The 20,625-nt window shown below is 44.1% G+C and overlaps 1 protein-coding gene across 1 annotated transcript in view; it reads right to left on the bottom strand.

The window, feature by feature from the left end:
* PDE10A (phosphodiesterase 10A) overlaps window positions 1-20,625 on the bottom strand; it is a 253,134-nt gene that overhangs the window by 111,138 nt on the left and 121,371 nt on the right. The window contains exons 6-7 of the mRNA XM_088472542.1: window positions 3,426-3,566; window positions 58-213 (exon numbers count right to left, since the gene is read on the bottom strand). Of these exons, the coding sequence (XP_088328668.1) occupies window positions 58-213; window positions 3,426-3,566 (297 nt within the window). The remainder of the gene's footprint in view (window positions 1-57; window positions 214-3,425; window positions 3,567-20,625) is intronic.

The following is a 20,625-nucleotide window of genomic DNA, read 5'->3' as shown; positions in this document are numbered from 1 at the left end:
TGTAGATAAGGAGAAGTGCACTGTTCAATTACTTTTGTATTTATATTTTAAGTTTACCTGTTGATGGCACAGACGGAAGGCTTCCCTTCCCCAATGCCTATGAAGTTCCAGAATCCCAATAAGATCTCCAATTGCTGTAACAATTGGTAAGCAAAGAACAGACTGAATACGAGTCCCTGAGTCCAGTCCTGTACCTTTAGGAAACCTTTCATCCTAAAAGATAGAGAATTTAAAACATACAAACACATTCATTTAAAATGAAATTATCTAATCCCAAACTACCAGCAACCTTCAGGCAGTTACTTCAGTATTAAATTGTTGGCCACCCAAAATGCCCACTGCACTTTCAGCCACTGGTCTTATGAAGCAATTCAAAAGACTCGAGCATATTTTAAATATTATTCTGCATTGAAAAAACCTCTCCTATATATTAATTTTGCCATTAATCTCGGGCTAAACCTTTTCATGGATATCACTAGGGACAGTGGCACTAACATGTTGTAAGATGTATAGCCTAGTCAATGACAGTCAACCAAAACACTACAATGGAACATTGTTTTTTCCTAACAAAAGTCCAAATAGATTAGACTAAATTTAGCATTCATATGTTGGAATATATAAGAGCATTATTCTGCCTAATTAAAGCATCACTGAAGATGGTCAAATCAAAATCAACCAATTTGATAATCTGTCAATTATCTACCAACAAGAAATAAATTGGGAGTCACCTGTCGCTTTCAAGAAAGGGGCACTAAGAAGGGAAAGGGTGGCGTGAGTAAAAATATAGTAGCCATCCAAGAGTATTAAAATGTAGCCTTGGGCTATATTGCACAATAAATGCTATAAATTAGTATATTTTCACAATTTAACTGTGAGTCAAGTTTTACTGAACAATAAACTCTGACACCCTGTAAAGTTAGCTTAAAAATAAAAAAACTGTTTTTTAAACACAAAAGTTAAACCAAAGATTTGTATGCAAAGGAAGGTGGTCATCAATGTTATGCTATTACTACTGCAAATGTTTATTTGGACAGATAAATGCCACAGTAATTAAAATTTTGTTTCCGTATAAATGATATCATGGTGGGTTCCGTACAATAGACAGACAGTAATTAGTTAGACAATGTCTAGATAGACACTAGATGTTAGACAGTTAATAGACAAGGATAAAAGTTCGATACAGACAAAAGTCAGACACACTAAAGTTCGACATGCAAAAAGTTTGACAGGTACAAAAGAGCGACAGGGTCAAAAGTTCGACATGAAAAAGATCGACACAAACATGGTCGAGACATTTTTTTTTAGGATTATGGTTAGGTACTTACTGGAGGGTTAGGGTTAGGCACTTACCCCCATGGTTAGGGTTAGGCACTTACCCAGATTGTTAGGGTTAGGCACCAGGAGGGAGGGTTAGGAATTAGGGTGAAGATTAGGGCTAAAAAATTTTTTTAAAAAAATTGTCGACCATTTTTGTGTCGACCATTTTCACGTTGACCTTTTGACTCTGTCGACCTTTTGTACCTGTCAAACTTTTTACATGTCTAATTTTAGTGTGTCTGACTTTTGTTTGAGTCTAACTTTTTTCCCTGTCTAACTATTGACAGTCTAACATCTGGTGTCTATCAAGACATTGTCTAACTAATTACTGTCTATCTCATATACCACACCCATAATTGGTATAGTAGTGAATTCACAACAGCAAGTCCTGTCACTATTAATGATCATGTTCTGATACAGTAGTTTTTAGATTAGGCTGGTTAGTCCATAATTTGATAAAAAATGCTTACTATTTAATTATTTACCTTATTTTATCTGCCTCCATCCTCTTCTTTGCTGGCAGCCCCTCCCTAATGTCAGTGGCACTCTATGCAAAGGAGAGGGAGGAGACAGATTCAGTAAGCATTTATGTATGTTGGTCCTCGTCTCCGTAGCTATGGAGATTGTAAGAGAAAATAAATAGCAAAAAAGGTCCTAATCTGTTTTGACAGAGTGAAATAAACAAACCCTTATTTCATGCAAATGTTATTTTTATATAGAGGTAGCATATAAATGGAACTTTTAACATTTCCTTGGGCTAGGCATTAGTAAGGCAACAACACAAACATCTATACTAATATTCTCTGTAAAGCGCTGAGAAATGTGATTGTGCTATATAAATACCTGGTAATAAATAAATAATAAATTACTTTAGCTGTATTTTGTCTCTTTGTGCAACTTGTGAACAAATGGAGGTAGCTGTACCTGACATCTCTTTACCTGAGCTCTGCTGTATTTTAGGAATTTGCAGATCTGGATATACTCCTAATAACATTGAAAAAACCTCTCCTATATATTAGCATCTTAACCCTCCCCAATAAAGTCAGACATATACCTTACCACTAAACCACAGAACTGTACTAGATGGTGAGCTCCGGAACAGACATCCTATATTCATCATAAACTGAAACTTGTGTAAACTTGTGTATATATATATATAATGATGCAAAAGGGAAACCGGAAGCATACAAATATACAGGGTACAAGATCCTTTATTGAACATAGATAGTCTTTGCTTATAAAATTTTCCTTGAAAATTAACCACATTACACATGAATGCATAACTGTGACTGAATGGCAGTCATTGAACAATCTGAATTCAGTTGGTGATATTTTCGAACAGTAATCTGGTCCTGGGACCCATATTAGACTGCATTTTTTCTAGTACAGATTACAATTTTAGAGTAAACATTTGATTGGTTATTCAGTTGTAATCTATTAACATAGTTATTAAAATTTATTGTACAGTTCCAGCATGCTTGGCTGCCTTTTTTGGGTGTGGACTTCTAAATGAACATTTTCCACAGATTTTAGTTACCGGGCCATTCATCAGGGGCTCTGTAGGACCACCTGATATTCAGCAAGCTAAAAAAACTAAGTTTCCAGAGTTTGCTTGCGAGAACAAGCACCATCTTCAGGCGGCGCTTGTTCTCGGATCCCTATGGGAAGGACTTCCGGGGATGCGCAGAGGGATCTGAGCGGATCCCTCTGCCGCCTCCTCACTACCTCGGGTCATGCATGCATTGCCGGGTCGACGGGGATGAGGTCAGAGGGGACAGCTGCTTTTCGGTGCAGCTGTCCCCGCACCGAAGCAATGATGCATTGCTCCGGTGTCAAGTTTCCCCCGCAGCGAGTTGGATACTTAAGTATCCCTTGCAGCGAGATTATAATGATCGGGGGCCATACAGCCTCCGATGATGAATAGGCCCAAAGTATTTAAATATACAGTATGTATATTTACAAGTGTAATTATTTGATAGAGTACCTCAGAATGAAAAAATTAAATACATTTGTTCTACTAGCCAGGTTTTATACAATAAAAAATGACATCCTAAAACATATACAGCAGTTCCAAACGCAAAGATCTGATAACTCATGGAAAAGCTTACCCCGAGAATATCTTCTACTAACAGAGTATTTCGGGATTTGGCTACATGGGCAGATACTGTGGTGCCATACTCAACTGGTCCACAAGGAATTAGCTGCGTCTGCCCGCTCTTTGTTCCAGTTGGTGTAAAGAAACATAAGCTCTGAAAGATAAATAAAAAGCATGAGATTAGTAAATAGTAGTTGTCTCAAGAATTACATTATAGGGAAATATCATGAAACTATAAACTAATAATGTGCATTAATTTAATAATTTATAGATGTTGATTAAATATATATATATATATATATATATATATATATATATATATATTGTGACACAGTCAGATTAGGGGTCCCTCTCCTGGGTAGAGGTCTCCTTCCTTACACACACACACAGCAGCAGGGAAGCAGCATACCAGTCTGGATGAGAGTACAAGCTGGTCGGCGCCAGTCTTTATTGTACAATGTCAGAAATAACATAAAGAAAGCATAAACATAAATCCTAGCCCTGTCGGGGCACTAACTTCACAGGTGGTTCCCTCACTACCAGAACCTGGCAGGGCCTAATGCCCTCAACAGCAACAAAGGCACAGCACAACACTCACAGTCAGGTTTTCAAGTGTCTCTGAGCAAACTCCCTGCCTGCTCTCCCAGGTGAGACACTCAGCCCTAAACACACTAGGCTTATATTGGCCACTCTCAGGTGGGAACCCTAACAAGCCTGTTACCAGGCTGCGAGAACCAAAACCTGGAGTGGCCATGGGTGGAGCCCTCCCTCTCCTCTCACCCACAACCCCCAGGTCCCAAACCGGCTTTTCAAAAAGCCGAGACTCAAGCCTGCTACACTGCAGACTTTCTCCTGGGGGTTTAGAACACATAAGACCGGAATCTGGGACAAATGTACCTTCCACAGACCACTTTACCAGTGATCCTATCACATATCCCCCCCCCCTTTGTTTTGGGGCGGAACAACTGAAGCCCCCAAACAATGAACGCGTGACAACGCGTCTGCATTGGCCAGCTGGCTTCCTGGCCTGTGTTCCACTGCAAATTTAAAAGTTTGTAACGCCAAGAACCATCTCGTAATTCTCGCATTACTGTCCTTATTTTCGGACATCCACTTCAAAGGGGCATGGTCAGTGATCAATTTGATCTTTCTTCCAACCAAGTAGTACCTGAGAGCCTCTAACGCCCACTTTATGGCCAACGCCTCCTTCTCCACTGTGGCATAGTTTCTCTCATGTACATTCAACTTTCTGCTAAGATAGAAAATAGGGTGTTCCTCACCCTCCTTGTTCTGGGACAGGACCGCTCCTATACCTACTTCTGATGCATCAGTTTGTACTATGAATTCCCTTTCAAAATTAGGAGTCATCAGGACTGGTTGGGAACACAACGGTACTTTCAACTCCTGAAAAGCTTTCTCTGCCTCAGGACTCCATTCTACCATGACTTTTTGTTTGCCTTTGGTCAGGTCAGTCAGTGGGACTGCCATGGTGGCAAAGTTGGGTATAAACCTCCTGTAGTACCCCGTAATTCCCAAGAAGGCTCTCACCTGCTTCTTATTCAGAGGACGTGGCCAGTTTTTTATGGCATCAACTTTATTGAGCTGAGGCTTTATCAGGCCTCTGCCAATGGTGTATCCCAGATATTTTACTTCCTCCATGCCTAGACAACACTTTTTTGGGTTGGCTGTCAAACCTGCCTTATAGATGGAGTCCAACACTGCTTGTACCCTGGGTAAGTGAGACTGCCAATCAGGACTATGAATGACCACGTCATCCAGATAAGCAGCCGCATACCGTCTATGGGGCCTTAGAATCCTGTCCATCATTCTTTGGAAGGTAGCAGGTGCCCCATGTAGCCCGAAGGGCAACATTTTGTACTGAAACAAGCCCTCTGGCGCTGAAAAAGCTGTCTTTTGTTTGGCGCTCTCGGTTAACTGTACTTGCCAATACCCTTTGGTTAGGTCAAGAGTGGTTAAATACCTTGCCGTCCCTAGTCTCTCAATTAGTTAATCCACTCTTGGCATCGGGTAGGCATCGAATTTTGAAACACTGTTCACCTTTCGGAAGTCATTGTAGAAACGCACACTCCCGTCGGGCTTTGGAATCAACACAATGGGACTTGACCATTCACTATGTGATTCTTCAATAACCCCTAACTCTAGCATATTTTAATTTCTTTCGACACCGATTCTCTTTGTGCTTCTGGTAACCTATAGGGCTTTAGATTAACTTTAACCCCTGGGTCAGTGATGATGTCATGTTTAATGACCGAGGTTTTCCCAGGTACGTCAGAGAACAGCACCCTATTTCTGATCAGAAACTCCTTGACCTCTTGTTGTTGAATTGCCGACAGGGTTTTTGCCACTGTCACTTCGGGAACTAAGGGCCCTGGATTTACTGGAGGGTCTCGGACGGCCGACAGTACCGTTCTATCTTTCCAGGGCTTTAACAGATTTATATGGTATATCTGTTCCGGCTTTCTTTTCCCCGGCTGGTAAACTTTGTAATTGACCTGCCCCACTCTTTCTAAGATTTCAAAGGGCCCTTGCCATTTAGCCAAAAGTTTATTTTCCACAGTGGGAACCAACACTAACACTCTGTCCCCAGGAGCAAAGCTGCGTAACCGAGCATTGCGGTTGTATACCCTCTGCTGTGCCTGTTGAGCCTGTTCCAGGTGCTCTCTCACTATCGGCACTACCGCAGCAATTCTCTCCTGCATTTGAGAAACATACTCAATCACCATTTTGTAAGGACTAGACTGCCCCTCCCATGTCTCTTTGGCAATGTCTAGTAACCCCCTTGGGTGTCTCCCATACAACAAGTCGAAGGGTGAAAACCCGGTGGAGGACTGGGGAACTTCTCTTATGGCCAACAATAAATACGGCAATAAGTAATCCCAATCCCTACCATCCTTGTCGACCACTTTCCTAAGCATGTGTTTTAACGTCTTGTTAAACCTCTCGACCAGCCCATCGGTTTGGGGGTGATAAACCGAAGTTCTTAACTGTTCGATTTTGAACAGGCGGCATAACTCTTTCATGACTTTGGACATAAACGGTGTACCCTGGTCAGTTAGTATCTCCTTAGGTATACCCAGCCTGCTAAAGACATGAACTAGCTCTCTGGCAATGGTCTTGGTTGACGTATTGCGCAACGGGATCGCTTCCGGGTACCTGGTAGCGTAATCCATTATGACCAGAATATACTGGTGTCCCCTGGCAAACTTCATTAAGGGTCCAACCAAATCCATCGCTATTCTTTCAAACGGCACCTCTATAATAGGCAATGGAACTAGTGGACCCTTAAAATGTGGCCTGGGAGCATGATACTGACACTCAGGGCAGGATGCGCAAAAGTCAGATACCTCTTTATGAAGCCCGGGCCAGAAAAACCTCTGCATTATTCGCTCAGTGGTTTTCTCTACCCCTAGATGGCCTGCCGTTATATGACTATGGGCCAGATCCAACACTGTTCTTCTGTAGGCTTTGGGAACTATTAGTTGTTCCACAACATCTTCCCCCTTCTTAGTCACCTGATATAACAAATCCTGCCACATTGCCATGTGGGGATAGGACAAAGAACTATCAGGGTCTACGGTTTTACCATCAACTACTTTTACATTCTCCCTGGCTTTTACCAAAGTAGGGTCATTCAACTGCTCCACGGCAAAGACCTCTCTTCTGACCTCTAAATCAGGCAGACGATCACCTGGCCCAACAACACTTCCCACCTCAATGGGAGGCACATCAGTTGGCGGGCCACCGTCACGCTCCGCATTCTCTAGCTCATAGTAGAAAAAGGGAATAACTCTGACTCAGAAGAAACTCCCTCCTCCACTACATCGACAACCTTCTCAAATGGATCGGGGTTGTTCATCTCTGGAACAAAACGGCTTTCCCACAACTTCCAGAAGTGAGCAAAGTCTCTCCCCAATATTGCATCGTACATCAGACCATGCACCAAATCTACAGAAACTATAGCAGAACCACATGGTGTCTCGATGTTCACCTCGGCAGTAACATAATATCGAGTATCCACATGTATGCAGGTCACCCCAACAGTTTTCCCCTCACGCCGCAAGGGGTTCACCAGCTCAGCTTTTATAAGTGTCACCAAGCTACCAGAGTCTAACAGTGCCTCTACTCGGTTGCCATCTACAGTGAGTACACACATGTGCTTATCAGTCACAGCCTGCCGGTCAGCCGTACAGGCTATCTGTGCAAAGAAAGACCCCCTGCGGTAGACATGAGCAGTATCACATTGCATAGGTTCAGTTGTAAGTGCACAATTAGCGGCAATATGGCCGAAGCCACCACATTGGAAACACTGAGTCATAATAATGTCTAGTCGTTTACGGGGCAAGAACCTTCCCGGCCTGGCAGGCCTGTCTCCAGGTTCTACACCCTCAGTCTTAGGTACATTCCACCGCCCAGCACCCTTCTCCCCTGGAACAGTCTTACCAGTGTCTGTGGGAGTTCGCCGGTGCGCCATCGGGGCTCGGTGGGGCATACTCATCAGCTCCTCAGCTGCCACGTACCTCTCCACCAGCTTGACCAACTGGTCCGCGGACTTAGGGTCTGCATGGCTCACCCACTTGCGCAGAGTCACAGGTAATGATCACAGGTACCTGTCCATCACGACCCTTTCCACCATCTGTGGTCCCGTCAGCGTCTCGGGCTGTAGCCATTTTGAGGACAGATGGACGAGGTCATGCATCTGTGAACGTGGAGGCTTATCCATATGGAACTCCCAGCGGTGGACCCGTTGGGCACGAACAAAGGTGGTGACTCCCAAGTGAGTTAGGATCTCCTGTTTTAGTTTTTTATAGTCCTTGGCATCAGCCAGGCATAAGTCGAATTAGGCCTTTTGTGGCTCCCCCGACAGAAAAGGTGCCACCAGACTTGCCCACATTCTCCACCATATTGTGACACAGTCAGATTAGGGGTCCCTCTCCTGGGTAGAGGTCTCCTTCCTTACACACACACACAGCAGCAGGGAAGGAGAACACCAGTCTGGATGCGAGTACAAGCTGGTCGGCGCCAGTCTTTATTGTACAATGTCAGAAATAACATAAAGAAAACATAAACATAAATCCTAGCCCTGTCGGGGCACTAACTTCACAGGTGGTTCCCTCACTACCAGAACCTGGCAGGGCCTAATGCCCTCACCAGCAACAAAGGCACAGCACAACACTCACAGTCAGGTTTTCAAGTGTCTCTGAGCAAACTCCCTGCCTGCTCTCCCAGGTGAGACACTCAGCCCTAAACACACAAGGCTTATATTGGCCACTCTCAGGTGGGAACCCTAACAAGCCTGTTACCAGGCTGTGAGAACCAAAACCTGGAGTGGCCGTGGGTGGAGCCCTCCCTCTCCTCTCACCCACAACCCCCAGGTCCCAAACCGGCATTTCAAAAAGCAGAGACTCAAGCCTGCTACCCTGCAGACTTTCTCCTGGGGGTTTAGAACACATAAGACAGGAATCTGGGACAAATGTACCTGCCACAGACCACTTTACCAGTGATCCTATCACAGTATATATATATATATATATATATATATATATACACACACACACATATATATATATATACACACACACACACACACATGCAATAAAACATGTTAAGGATATGCGCTTAGTGATTTCAGAGCTGTTACCGCAAATATAAAATCCACACTGTGCTGCAGAAAACTTCTGGCACTTGTAGTGCACTAGGCTTCCAAAGTTTTTCAAGACGCTGCTTTCCCCCTGCACTTTAAATGCTGTGACCTCTCCAGGAAAATAGGAATCTGGTTTAAAATCAGCAGAAAGGGAGCGCTATAGTGCAATATCCTTTTATTAAACTAGATAAAATCTACAATAAACATTGAATGATCTAGAAGACTCATGCCATGTGGTATCCAGTCCACACAGGGTGAGACTTGGTATGAGTTTTCTAGATCATTCAACGTTTATTGGAGATTTTATCTGTTTTAATAAAAGGATAATGCAGTATATAGCGCTCCCTTTCTGCTTATTTTAAACCAGATAGATAGATATATATATATATATATATATATATATTTATTAGGGATGTGCGGGTTCGGATTTACTCGGAACTCAAACCGGCATTTTATTGGCTATTGGCGTGTTTTGGATAGCCAATAAAATAAATCCGAACTAATCCGAACTTGCGGGTTCAGCTTCCAACCTACACCCCAGGACAAAATGGAGGACATTATTAAAGCCCTGCTCCAAGCTACAGCAGCTCAGCAGGAATCTACCAGGGCTCTGCAGGAATCCACCAGGGTGCAACTGTCGGCCCTGGAGACAGCCCAGGGGCAACAACAGGTTGCCATCAAGGAAACCCGCCGGGCCTTAGCGGAAAACAGCCAGGCCATAAAAGAGGTGGTACAGCACCTGATTGCCCGGCCCAGAGATGTTGGTACTGGTGCTCCCACCACCACTCACTCCGTACGAGCCAGTCACTTCCTCCAGAAGATGACTTCGGGCGATGATGTGGAGGCCTATCTCACAGCATTTGAAAGAACGGCCGAAAGGGAGAGTTGGCCCAAGGAGCAGTGGGCAAGTCTGGTGGCACCTTTTTTGTCGGGGGAGCCACAAAAGGCCTAATTCGACTTATGCCTGGCTGATGCCAAGGACTATAAAAAACTAAAACAGGAGATCCTAACTCGCTTGGGAGTCACCACCTTTGTTCGTGCCCAACGGGTCCACCACTGGGAGTTCCATATGGATAAGCCTCCACGTTCACAGATGCATGACCTCGTCCATCTGTCCTCAAAATGGCTACAGCCCGAGACGCTGACGGGACCACAGATCGTGGAAAGGGTCGTGATGGACCGGTACCTGCGATCATTACCTGTGACTCTGCGCAAGTGGGTGAGCCATGCAGACCCTAAGTCCGTGGACCAGTTGGTCGAGCTGGTGGAGAGGTACGTGGCGGCTGAGGAGCTGATGAGTATGCCCCACCGAGCCCCGATGGCGCACCGGCAAACTCCCACAGACACTGGTAAGACTGTTCCAGGGGAGAAGGGTGCTGGGCGGTGGAATGTACCTAAGACTGAGGGTGTAGAACCTGGAGACAGGCCTGCCAGGCCGGGAAGGTTCTTGCCCCGTAAACGACTAGACATTATTATGACTCAGTGTTTCCAATGTGGTGGCTTCGGCCATATTGCTGCTAATTGTGCACTTACAACTGAACCTATGCAATGTGATACTGCTCATGTCTACCGCAGGGGGTCTTTCTTTGCACAGATAGCCTGTACGGCTGACCGGCAGGCTGTGACTGATAAGCACATGTGTGTACTCACTGTAGATGGCAACCGAGTAGAGGCACTGTTAGACTCTGGTAGCTTGGTGACACTTATAAAAGCTGAGCTGGTGAACCCCTTGCGGCGTGAGGGGAAAACTGTTGGTGTGACCTGCATACATGGGGATACTCGATATTATGTTACTGCCGAGGTGAACATCGAGACACCATGTGGTTCTGCTATAGTTTCTGTAGGTTTGGTACATGGTCTGATGTACTATGCAATATTGGGGAGAGACTTTGCTCACTTCTGGAAGTTGTGGGAAAGCCGTTTTGTTCCAGAGGTGAACAACCCCGATCCATTTGAGAAGGTTGTCGATGTAGTGGAGGAGGGAGTTTCTTCTGAGTCAGAGTTATTCCCTTTTTCTACTATGATTGGCGAACTAGAGAATGCGGAGCGTGACGGTGGCCCGCCAACTGATGTGCCTCCCATTGAGGTGGGAAGTGTTGTTGGGCCAGGTGATCGTCTGCCTGATTTAGAGGTCAGAAGAGAGGTCTTTGCCGTGGAGCAGTTGAATGACCCTACTTTGGTAAAAGCCAGGGAGAATGTAAAAGTAGTTGATGGTAAAACCGTAGACCCTGATAGTTCTTTGTCCTATCCCCACATGGCAATGTGGCAGGATTTGTTATATCAGGTGACTAAGAAGGGGGAAGATGTTGTGGAACAACTAATAGTTCCCAAAGCCTACAGAAGAACAGTGTTGGATCTGGCCCATGGTCATATAACGGCAGGCCATCTAGGGGTAGAGAAAACCACTGAGCGAATAATGCAGAGGTTTTTCTGGCCCGGGCTTCATAAAGAGGTATCTGACTTTTGCGCATCCTGCCCTGAGTGTCAGTATCATGCTCCCAGACCACATTTTAAGGGTCCACTAGTTCCATTGCCTATCATAGAGGTGCCGTTTGAAAGAATAGCGATGGATTTGGTTGGACCCTTAATGAAGTCTGCCAGGGGACACCAGTATATTCTGGTCATAATGGATTACGCTACCAGGTACCCGGAAGCGATCCCGTTGCGCAATACGTCAACCAAGACCATTGCCAGAGAGCTAGTTCATGTCTTTAGCAGGCTGGGTATACCTAAGGAGATACTAACTGACCAGGGTACACCGTTTATGTCCAAAGTCATGAAAGAGTTATGCCGCCTGTTCAAAATCGAACAGTTAAGAACTTCGGTTTATCACCCCCAAACCGATGGGCTGGTCGAGAGGTTTAACAAAACGTTAAAACACATGCTTAGGAAAGTGGTCGACAAGGATGGTAGGGATTGGGATTACTTATTGCCGTATTTATTGTTGGCCATAAGAGAAGTTCCCCAGTCCTCCACCGGGTTTTCACCCTTCGACTTGTTGTATGGGAGACACCCAAGGGGGTTACTAGACATTGCCAAAGAGACATGGGAGGGGCAGTCTAGTCCTTACAAAATGGTGATTGAGTATGTTTCTCAAATGCAGGAGAGAATTGCTGCGGTAGTACCGATAGTGAGAGAGCACCTGGAACAGGCTCAACAGGCACAGCAGAGGGTATACAACCGCAGTGCTCAGTTATACAGCTTTGCTTCTGGGGACAGAGTGTTAGTATTGGTTCCCACTGTGGAAAATAAACTTTTGGCTAAATGGCAAGGGCCCTTTGAAATCTTAGAAAGAGTGGGGCAGGTCAATTACAAAGTTTACCAGCCGGGGAAAAGAAAGCCGGAACAGATATACCATATAAATCTGTTAAAGCCCTGGAAAGATAGAACGGTACTGTCGGCCGTCCGAGACCCTCCAGTAAGTCCAGGGCCCTTAGTTGCCGAAGTGACAATGGCAAAAACCCTGTCGGCAATTCAACAACAAGAGGTCAAGGAGTTTCTGATCAGAAATAGGGTGCTGTTCTCTGACGTACCTGGGAAAACCTCGGTCATTAAACATGACATCATCACTGACCCAGGGGTTAAAGTTAATCTAAAGCCCTATAGGTTACCAGAAGCACAAAGAGAATCGGTGTCGAAAGAAATTAAAAATATGCTAGAGTTAGGGGTTATTGAAGAATCACATAGTGAATGGTCAAGTCCCATTGTGTTGATTCCAAAGCCCGACGGGAGTGTGCGTTCCTGCAATGACTTCCGAAAGTTGAACAGTGTTTCAAAATTCGATAAGAGGAAATAATACTGCGCACTGGGCAACTAAGCCTCTGTTGATGGTAAGCTGCTGCACAAGAGGGTGTCCTTCCCTCTTAATAATAGCAATATACAGAAAAAATATACAGCGCTCAACCTTCTATATAATGATCTTGTGTAGAATTGTCCCAATATCACAATCCTGCATATACAATATAAATTACTGGTCTTAAGTTGATGACTGCGATACACTTAGTGCAAAAAATGCTTTACTGAATGTAAAAAGACATATATAACAAACTTACATAATCAGTCTGATACACAAGTAACTGAAAATCATTCATAAAAAGGTACTGCTTAGAACTGGATTTAACTGTACAAATGTTGTATAAGTGTTGCCCGCTGCAACTGAGTCCTTGCTGTGAATTTGCTAATGTCAATATCCTTAATGTTGGTACAGAATGAGAATGGAATCAGCGGCGTCCCGCTGTCTCAAGACTGCATATGTAATTCTTGAATGGTGTACTTATATCCGGTGTATAAATAATGTTAGCAGATGGTACTGTATGCTGCCTGGGGTGTCTTCTGGTGCAGATGGAGGAGAACCACTCAGACTGGTATGCAGGATCTCCGGACTTGGGTCGCTCGGGGCTGACTGTGGAGTATGTGATACGTCTATTGAAAGACTGTATCCTATACTTACACCTGTCAGTCTTTCACTTCCCTGTCTTGGGAGGGGAACCGCCGGACGCGACCTTTGGCGATCTGATCCGGCTTCCCCCTCCATTTTCAGAGACTCACCTGTCTTCCTGTCGTCGCGTGTGGCCGGATCCCTCCTCCTTCTGTCAGCGCTCTGTGCCTCTTGCTCCGCTGTTATGGGTGCCCGTCTGCGATGTGCTGGTAATCTTCTCCTCACTCATTACTGTTGTTCCTCGATCACGTGTGTGCTCCCGGTCATATGGCGCGGCCGCGCTCTGGTTTCAGAATCAAGTGTGTAATCCCGGTCACGTGTTTCTGGTAGCGCTTGGTCTCTAATCGCAGTAGCTTTCAGTGAATGTTCAGAACTGGGTCTCAATGTTAGATTTATTCTTGCCCCAACGCGTTTCGACCTTATAAAGGTCTTCCTCTGGGAGTAGTGATGTGGTTATAATCGGATTGAGAATAAATGTCCTGTTGGTGCCCGCCTCCATCTCTGATTGGTTTCTTTCTGTTTTCCACTTGATTGGTCAGGCACTCAGTCAATCAATTAGGTCCTTCTGTATCTGATTACACTCTGATTGAAGTCTCTAGTTCCCTGCGAGGGACGTTGTTCAATCCATATTATATAGTTGTACATATCAAGTGTACATAATGCTAAATAAAGTGGAGAGGTGTTCCATATATTTCCCATTTGGTTCCTTAAAAGAACATTTCAAATCCTGGGTAAAAACAGTGTAAATATCAAACACAAACCTCTACCCTTCTGTATCATTTGTACATTTATTTGTCTAACATAGCTCTCCCTTATAGTACTCTATTTCGACATTTTATCTGTGATTATAAGCTAAACTGAGGGCATCCTATTTGGATGGGAAATCCATGCGGTAAATAGCTGTACGTGGACTTAGTGTAAATGTCAACCACATATGATGGACCTTACCTCATTGTCCACATTGAGACCTTTGGGTATTAGGGTATCCATAGTGATAATGGCTCTCAATTCTTCTTTGTTAATGTTTTTAATGTGGTCTCCCCCCCCTCCAGTTTGGTGGCACTAGTTTTATTCCTGCAAATTTTAGTCCCATGGGGTCAGAGTCATGGAATTGCTTAAAGTGTGTAGAGATAGGGTGTTCTTCGCATCCTGCCCTTATGTTCCGTATGTGTTCCCCCTAATCTTAGTTTTAAGGGGCGAATGGTGCGGCCAACATATTGCTTGTTACATGGGCACTCTATTATATATATGACTCCCTTGGTGTGACAAGTCATATTGTCCCTAATTCTCCATGCAAATTTGTTTGACGTGGAAGTGACGGTGTGAATTGGTTTTGTACTTCTGTTGTTTGTTCTCGTGCATGCCACACATTGACCACAAAAGTAGAACCCTCCCTTTTTCCCTTCCTTATTGGTGTTCCATAACTTGGTAAGTGTTGTTTGTGTTTGTTTCATGGGAGCTGTGTGGTTCCTGACTATCCTTACTTTTAGGTCAGGTGCTTTTCTAAACACTATCTTGGGGGCCTCTGGAAGTGTCTCTGCTAATGTTTCATCCTGCAATAATATGGGCCAGTGCCCCTTAATGATTTGTTTCACACGAGGGGCTTGACAGCTGTAGTCTGTAACAAAGTATATATTTTTGTTTTCGGAGTCTTCTACTGTCCTATTTTTATCCTTGTATTGTAACAAAGATTCTCTGTCTACCTTCCTAAATTTGTCAAAGGCTTGGTCTATTTTATTGACTTCATATTTTTTTTCCTGTAATTGTGCCTTTAATCTGTTCCCTTGTTGTACATAGTCACTCTCTCTGGAGCAGTTCCGTCTGATTCTCTGGAACTGGTTACTGGAATGCTGTCCAGCCAATCTGGATGGTGTCCACTGTTAGCCAGAATAAAACTATTAACATCCACGGACTTGTTGTGAGTGTTGGTATGGATTTGATTGTCAGTGATGAAGATGTTAAGGTCGAGGAATGTGGCCTGTGTTCTGCTGAAATGGGTAGTGAACTGAAGATTGTGTTTATTATTATTAATGTAGCTGATGAAACTCTGTATAGATTTCTCATCTCCTTGCCAGATAAAGAAAATATCGTCAATAAACCTGGTCCATAGGACGAGGTTTGCGTCGAATTCGCGATTGGCCCATATGTACTGATCTTCCCAGTGGCTCATGAATAGATTCGCGTAACTCGGCGCAAACCTCGTCCCCATAGCTGTCAGGGTCACTTGTAAGTAGTATTCTTCATTGAACCACACGTAGTTGTGAGTTAAGATGTAATTTATGCTATTAATAATGAAGTCTCTCTGTTCCGGTGTCATTGATGGATCATTGTCTAAAAAGTGTTTGGCACTGTCTTTGCCTAGTGAGTGTTGAATAACTGAGTACAATGAGGTTACGTCACTGGTACCAAGCCAGTAACCTTCTTGTCACGTGATGTTTTTCAATTTACACAAAATATCTATCGTATCCCTTAAATATGATCTTTGTGACCTCACATACGGATGTAGAAATGTATCTATATATTGTGATAAATTAGATGTTAGTGATTGGATCCCCGAAATTATGGGTCTACCTGGTGGATTCAATGGATCCTTGTGTATCTTGGGTAGATGATAAAATACCGGAATTACAGGATGCGGTGTGTCAAGAAATTCGAATTCTTTGGTTGTTAAGATTCCTTTGCTCAATCCCTCATGTAAGTGTCATCTAAGTTCTTCTTGGAACTTTTTTGTGGGGTTTTGTTTAAGATGTTCATATGTCTTGCTGTCCTGAAGTATCCTGTTGGCTTCTTTTATGTATGTGTCTTTGTTCATAATCACTATGCCCCCCCCCCTTGTCTGCAGGTTTGATTACAATTTCTCTATTATTTTTCAATTCCACTAATGCTGTGAGTTCTTTTCTGGTCATGTTTATCTGTTTGCGTCTGAATTTTTGATCGCTGAGTTTACCGAGATCTCTTTCCAGTAAACTTGTGAATGTGTTTATATGATCTCCTGCTACATGTGTTGGGTAGAATTTTGAACCTGGTTTATGGTCAGTGTGTTTGTAATTGTCAATATTTGGAGTGTACTGTAATGATGGAGTTCTTTGAAAGAACTTTTTCAATGTTAACTTCCTGGTAAATCTATGTATATCTAGATAAGTGTTGAACCTGTCCAATTTTGTGGCAGGGGCAAACTTCAAGCCTTTATCCAAAACCGATATGTGTTCTTTGTTAAGTGCCATATTGCTTAAGTTGAATATGCCCTGTCCTTTCTGTACTCTTGTCTCATGTTGTGTCTTTTTGTGCTTCTCTCCTCCTCTGCATCCCCTTCTAACTTTCTTTTTATAGATTTGTTTGGTTGATGTTTGGGATTCGTTGCTGGTTCTAAAAAAAGATCTGCACATGGTGTACGGGGATGTGTTTCGTGCGTCTCTACTGCAGTGTTTATTTGGCTGGTTCGGGCAGGAAACTCCTGTGGGTCACTCTCATGTGTACTAATATTCAGTAGTTCTGGTGCTACATCAAACCAGCCTTGTTCTAATGATCGTCTTGCCAAACTATGGCTGGAATCTTCTTCTTCTATGTTGTATATGGAGAATGAGTCAATGTCGCTGCTACTAGTACCGGAATACTCTGATGATGATCGTCTGGTGAATCGTTTTTTATCTCTAATATTAAGATGTGTGCCTACAGAGTGAATCTTAGTCATATATTCCTGGTAGGTGAGGTTGAGTTTCTTATAGATGGGGGTATTGTTATCCCTTATAGTATTGATCTGTGCTTGGTGTCCTTTTCCAGCTTTTACTACTTTATTATTTATGGAGATGGTATTATGTTTAGATATCTTGCCCTTAGTCTTCCTTTTTGTAACCCCAAATTTGTCCCTCAGAATTTTACTCTTTTTAATGGAGACTAGTTTATCTTCTCCTTTGCGTAGTTTATTAATGGTGAGAGCTATCAATGTTTGAAATTCTTTATCTTGCTCATATGGGGCTAGTTTTGTGTCCAAATGGTTTAATTCTTTGGCTAAGTCTTCAAGTTCTCTAGATTGTGTCGTTATTAATAACTCTAATAATTTGAGTGAGCTGTCTACCAAGATTTGTTCCCATTGTTTGGTGAAGCTCTCATTGTCCTTATGATGTGCTGCTGTTTTTTTAATCCTAAGGCCTTTTGGAACTATCTTGTTGGTATGATACCACTTTAAGGTTTCTGTGTCCCACCAAAGTTTATTTTCTCTAGTCAGGGTCTTTTCAAACAATGTGAATGTTTTGAAAAAGTCCTGAACGTCTGGAGTGGATATTTTGTTAATTGTCAACTGTGAAAAGAGTGTTTCTGCCCTTTGTTCCCTGATGTCATTAATGTTTAATATACCCATCTAAACCTAATTGCTGTGGGCCCTTGCTGCAAGTATAATGAACACAATGAGGGAAATAAGAGGAAATAATACTGCGCACTGGGCAACTAAGCCTCTGTTGATGGTAAGCTGCTGCACAAGAGGGTGTCCTTCCCTCTTAATAATAGCAATATACAGAAAAAATATACAGCGCTCAACCTTCTATATAATGATCTTGTGTAGAATTGTCCCAATATCACAATCCTGCATATACAATATAAATTACTGGTCTTAAGTTGATGACTGCGATACACTTAGTGCAAAAAATGCTTTACTGAATGTAAAAAGACATATATAACAAACTTACATAATCAGTCTGATACACAAGTAACTGAAAATCATTCATAAAAAGGTACTGCTTAGAACTGGATTTAACTGTACAAATGTTGTATAAGTGTTGCCCGCTGCAACTGAGTCCTTGCTGTGAATTTGCTAATGTCAATATCCTTAATGTTGGTACAGAATGAGAATGGAATCAGCGGCGTCCCGCTGTCTCAAGACTGCATATGTAATTCTTGGATGGTGTACTTATATCCGGTGTATAAATAATGTTAGCAGATGGTACTGTATGCTGCCCGGGGTGTCTTCTGGTGCAGATGGAGGAGAACCACTCAGACTGGTATGCAGGATCTCCGGACTTGGGTTGCTCGGGGCTGACTGTGGAGTATGTGATACGTCTATTGAAAGACTGTATCCTATACTTACACCTGTCAGTCTTTCACTTCCCTGTCTTGGGAGGGGAACCGCCGGACGTGACCTTTGGCGATCTGATCCGGCTTCCCCCTCCATTTTCAGAGACTCACCTGTCTTCCTGTTGTCGCGTGTGGCCGGATCCCTCCTCCTTCTGTCAGCGCTCTGTGCCTCTTGCTCCGCTGTTATGGGTGCCCGTCTGCGATGTGCTGGTAATCTTCTCCTCACTCGTTACTGTTGTTCCTCGATCACGTGTGTGCAGGTACATTTGTCCCAGATTCCTGTCTTTTGTGTTTTAAACCCCCAGGAGAAAGTCTGCAGTGTAGCAGGCTTGAGTTTCGGCTTTTTGAAAAGCCGGTTTGGGACCTGGGGGTTGTGGGTGAGAGGAGAGGGAGGGCTCCACCCACGGCCACTCCAGGTTTTGGTTCTCGCAGCCTGGTAACAGGCTTGTTAGTTTTTCACCTGAGAGTGGCCAATATAAGCCGTGTGTGTGTAGGGCTGATTGTCTCACCTGGGAGAGCAGACAGGGAGTTTGCTCAGAGACACTTGGATACCTAACTGTGAGTGTTGTGCTGTGCTTTTGTTGCTGGCGAGGGCATTAGGCCCTGCCAGGTTCTGCTAGTGAGGGAACTACCTGTGAAGTTAGTGCCCCGACAGGGCTAGGATTTATATTTATGTTTTCTTTATGTTTCTGACATTGTACAATAAAGACTGGCGCCGACCAGCTTGTACTTGCATCCAGACTGGTGTGCTGCTTCCCTGCTGCTGTGTGTGTGTGTGTAAGGAAGGAGTCCTCTACCCAGGAGAGGGACCCCCTAACCTAACTGTGTCACAATATATATATTATATATTCAGTATAAATCCTGCTTTATCTTTATTCATCATCATAAAGCAGGGTTTCCTTTTAAGAAATGTTGACAGGCTGTTTTTAGTAGTGTATTTCAATCCCAAACAGTAAGCCAGACCCTAACGGCAGCTCTAACTGAAATGTTGACATTTCCGATGTCGACATTATGTCAATGTTGACAATTTGCAGGATGTAGACATGATGTTTGGCAGCTTTCTGACTGCATACGTCCTAGTTTCTGCCCTTAGTGATGTGAGTGGTGGCCTACTTATTTAATTCCCGCAGCAGGATTCCAAGGGGGGCCATGATGGTGCTAATTGCTCAGCAAATTACACACACACACACACACACACACACACACACACACACGAGATGTGAGCAGACACCCGTGTTTTGGTTCTAAAACCAATCTTCATATTTGGATAGAACTCATCCAATGTGCTGATTTTGGTTTTCATTAAAATGTAATCTGGAACATTTTTATTCCTTCATTAGTAATTATATTCGCAGGGCCGGTTCTCCCATTACGCATGGTTCGTAGCTGCGTAGGGCGCCACTTAGTGGAGGGTGGCTCAGCTGCGTACCATGCGGGCCGCGGGCAGTCTGTGTCTCTGTGACAAAGCTGCACCACGTGTGTAGCGCTGACCGGACGGAGTTCGATCAGTACAACACAGTGCCAAACACCCAGTCACCGGCGCCGGCAGCTGTGTGTTTGCTTTAGCAGCTGATGAGAGTCAGACAGACTCATCGGCTGGGCATCTTCCGGCTCCCGCAGTTGGTAATGGGAGAGATGTCATGCCGTCTCTCCCATAATGCAAAGCGGCCCGGAGGACTGACAGAGGAGCTGATAGCGGCGGCGGGACTAGGAGCAGGAGCGGGGTTTCAGGTGTTTTTTTTTTATTACGTCTCTACTGCAGGGGGGGTATTGCTACTGGGGGCACTACAAGGGGGTTTACTACTGGGGGCACTACAAGGGGGGATTACTACTGGGGGCTCTACAAGGGGGGCTACTACTGGGAGCAGTTCAAGGGGGATTACTACTGGGAGCACTACAAGGGGGGATTACTACTGGGGGCACTACAAAGGGGGCTACTACTGGGAGTACTACAAGGGGGGATTGCTACTGGGGGCTCTACAGGGGGGGCTTCTACTGGGAGCACTACAAGCGGGGGATTACTACTGGGGGCACTACATGGGGGGG

The sequence above is a fragment of the Taudactylus pleione genome, unplaced genomic scaffold (assembly GCF_031769625.1).
Source record: "Taudactylus pleione unplaced genomic scaffold, aTauple2 ptg000125l, whole genome shotgun sequence".
Lineage (NCBI taxonomy): Eukaryota > Metazoa > Chordata > Amphibia > Anura > Myobatrachidae > Taudactylus > Taudactylus pleione.
The sequence above is the reverse complement of the archived record's forward strand: the minus strand, read 5'-3'. Positions and strand labels throughout refer to the sequence as shown.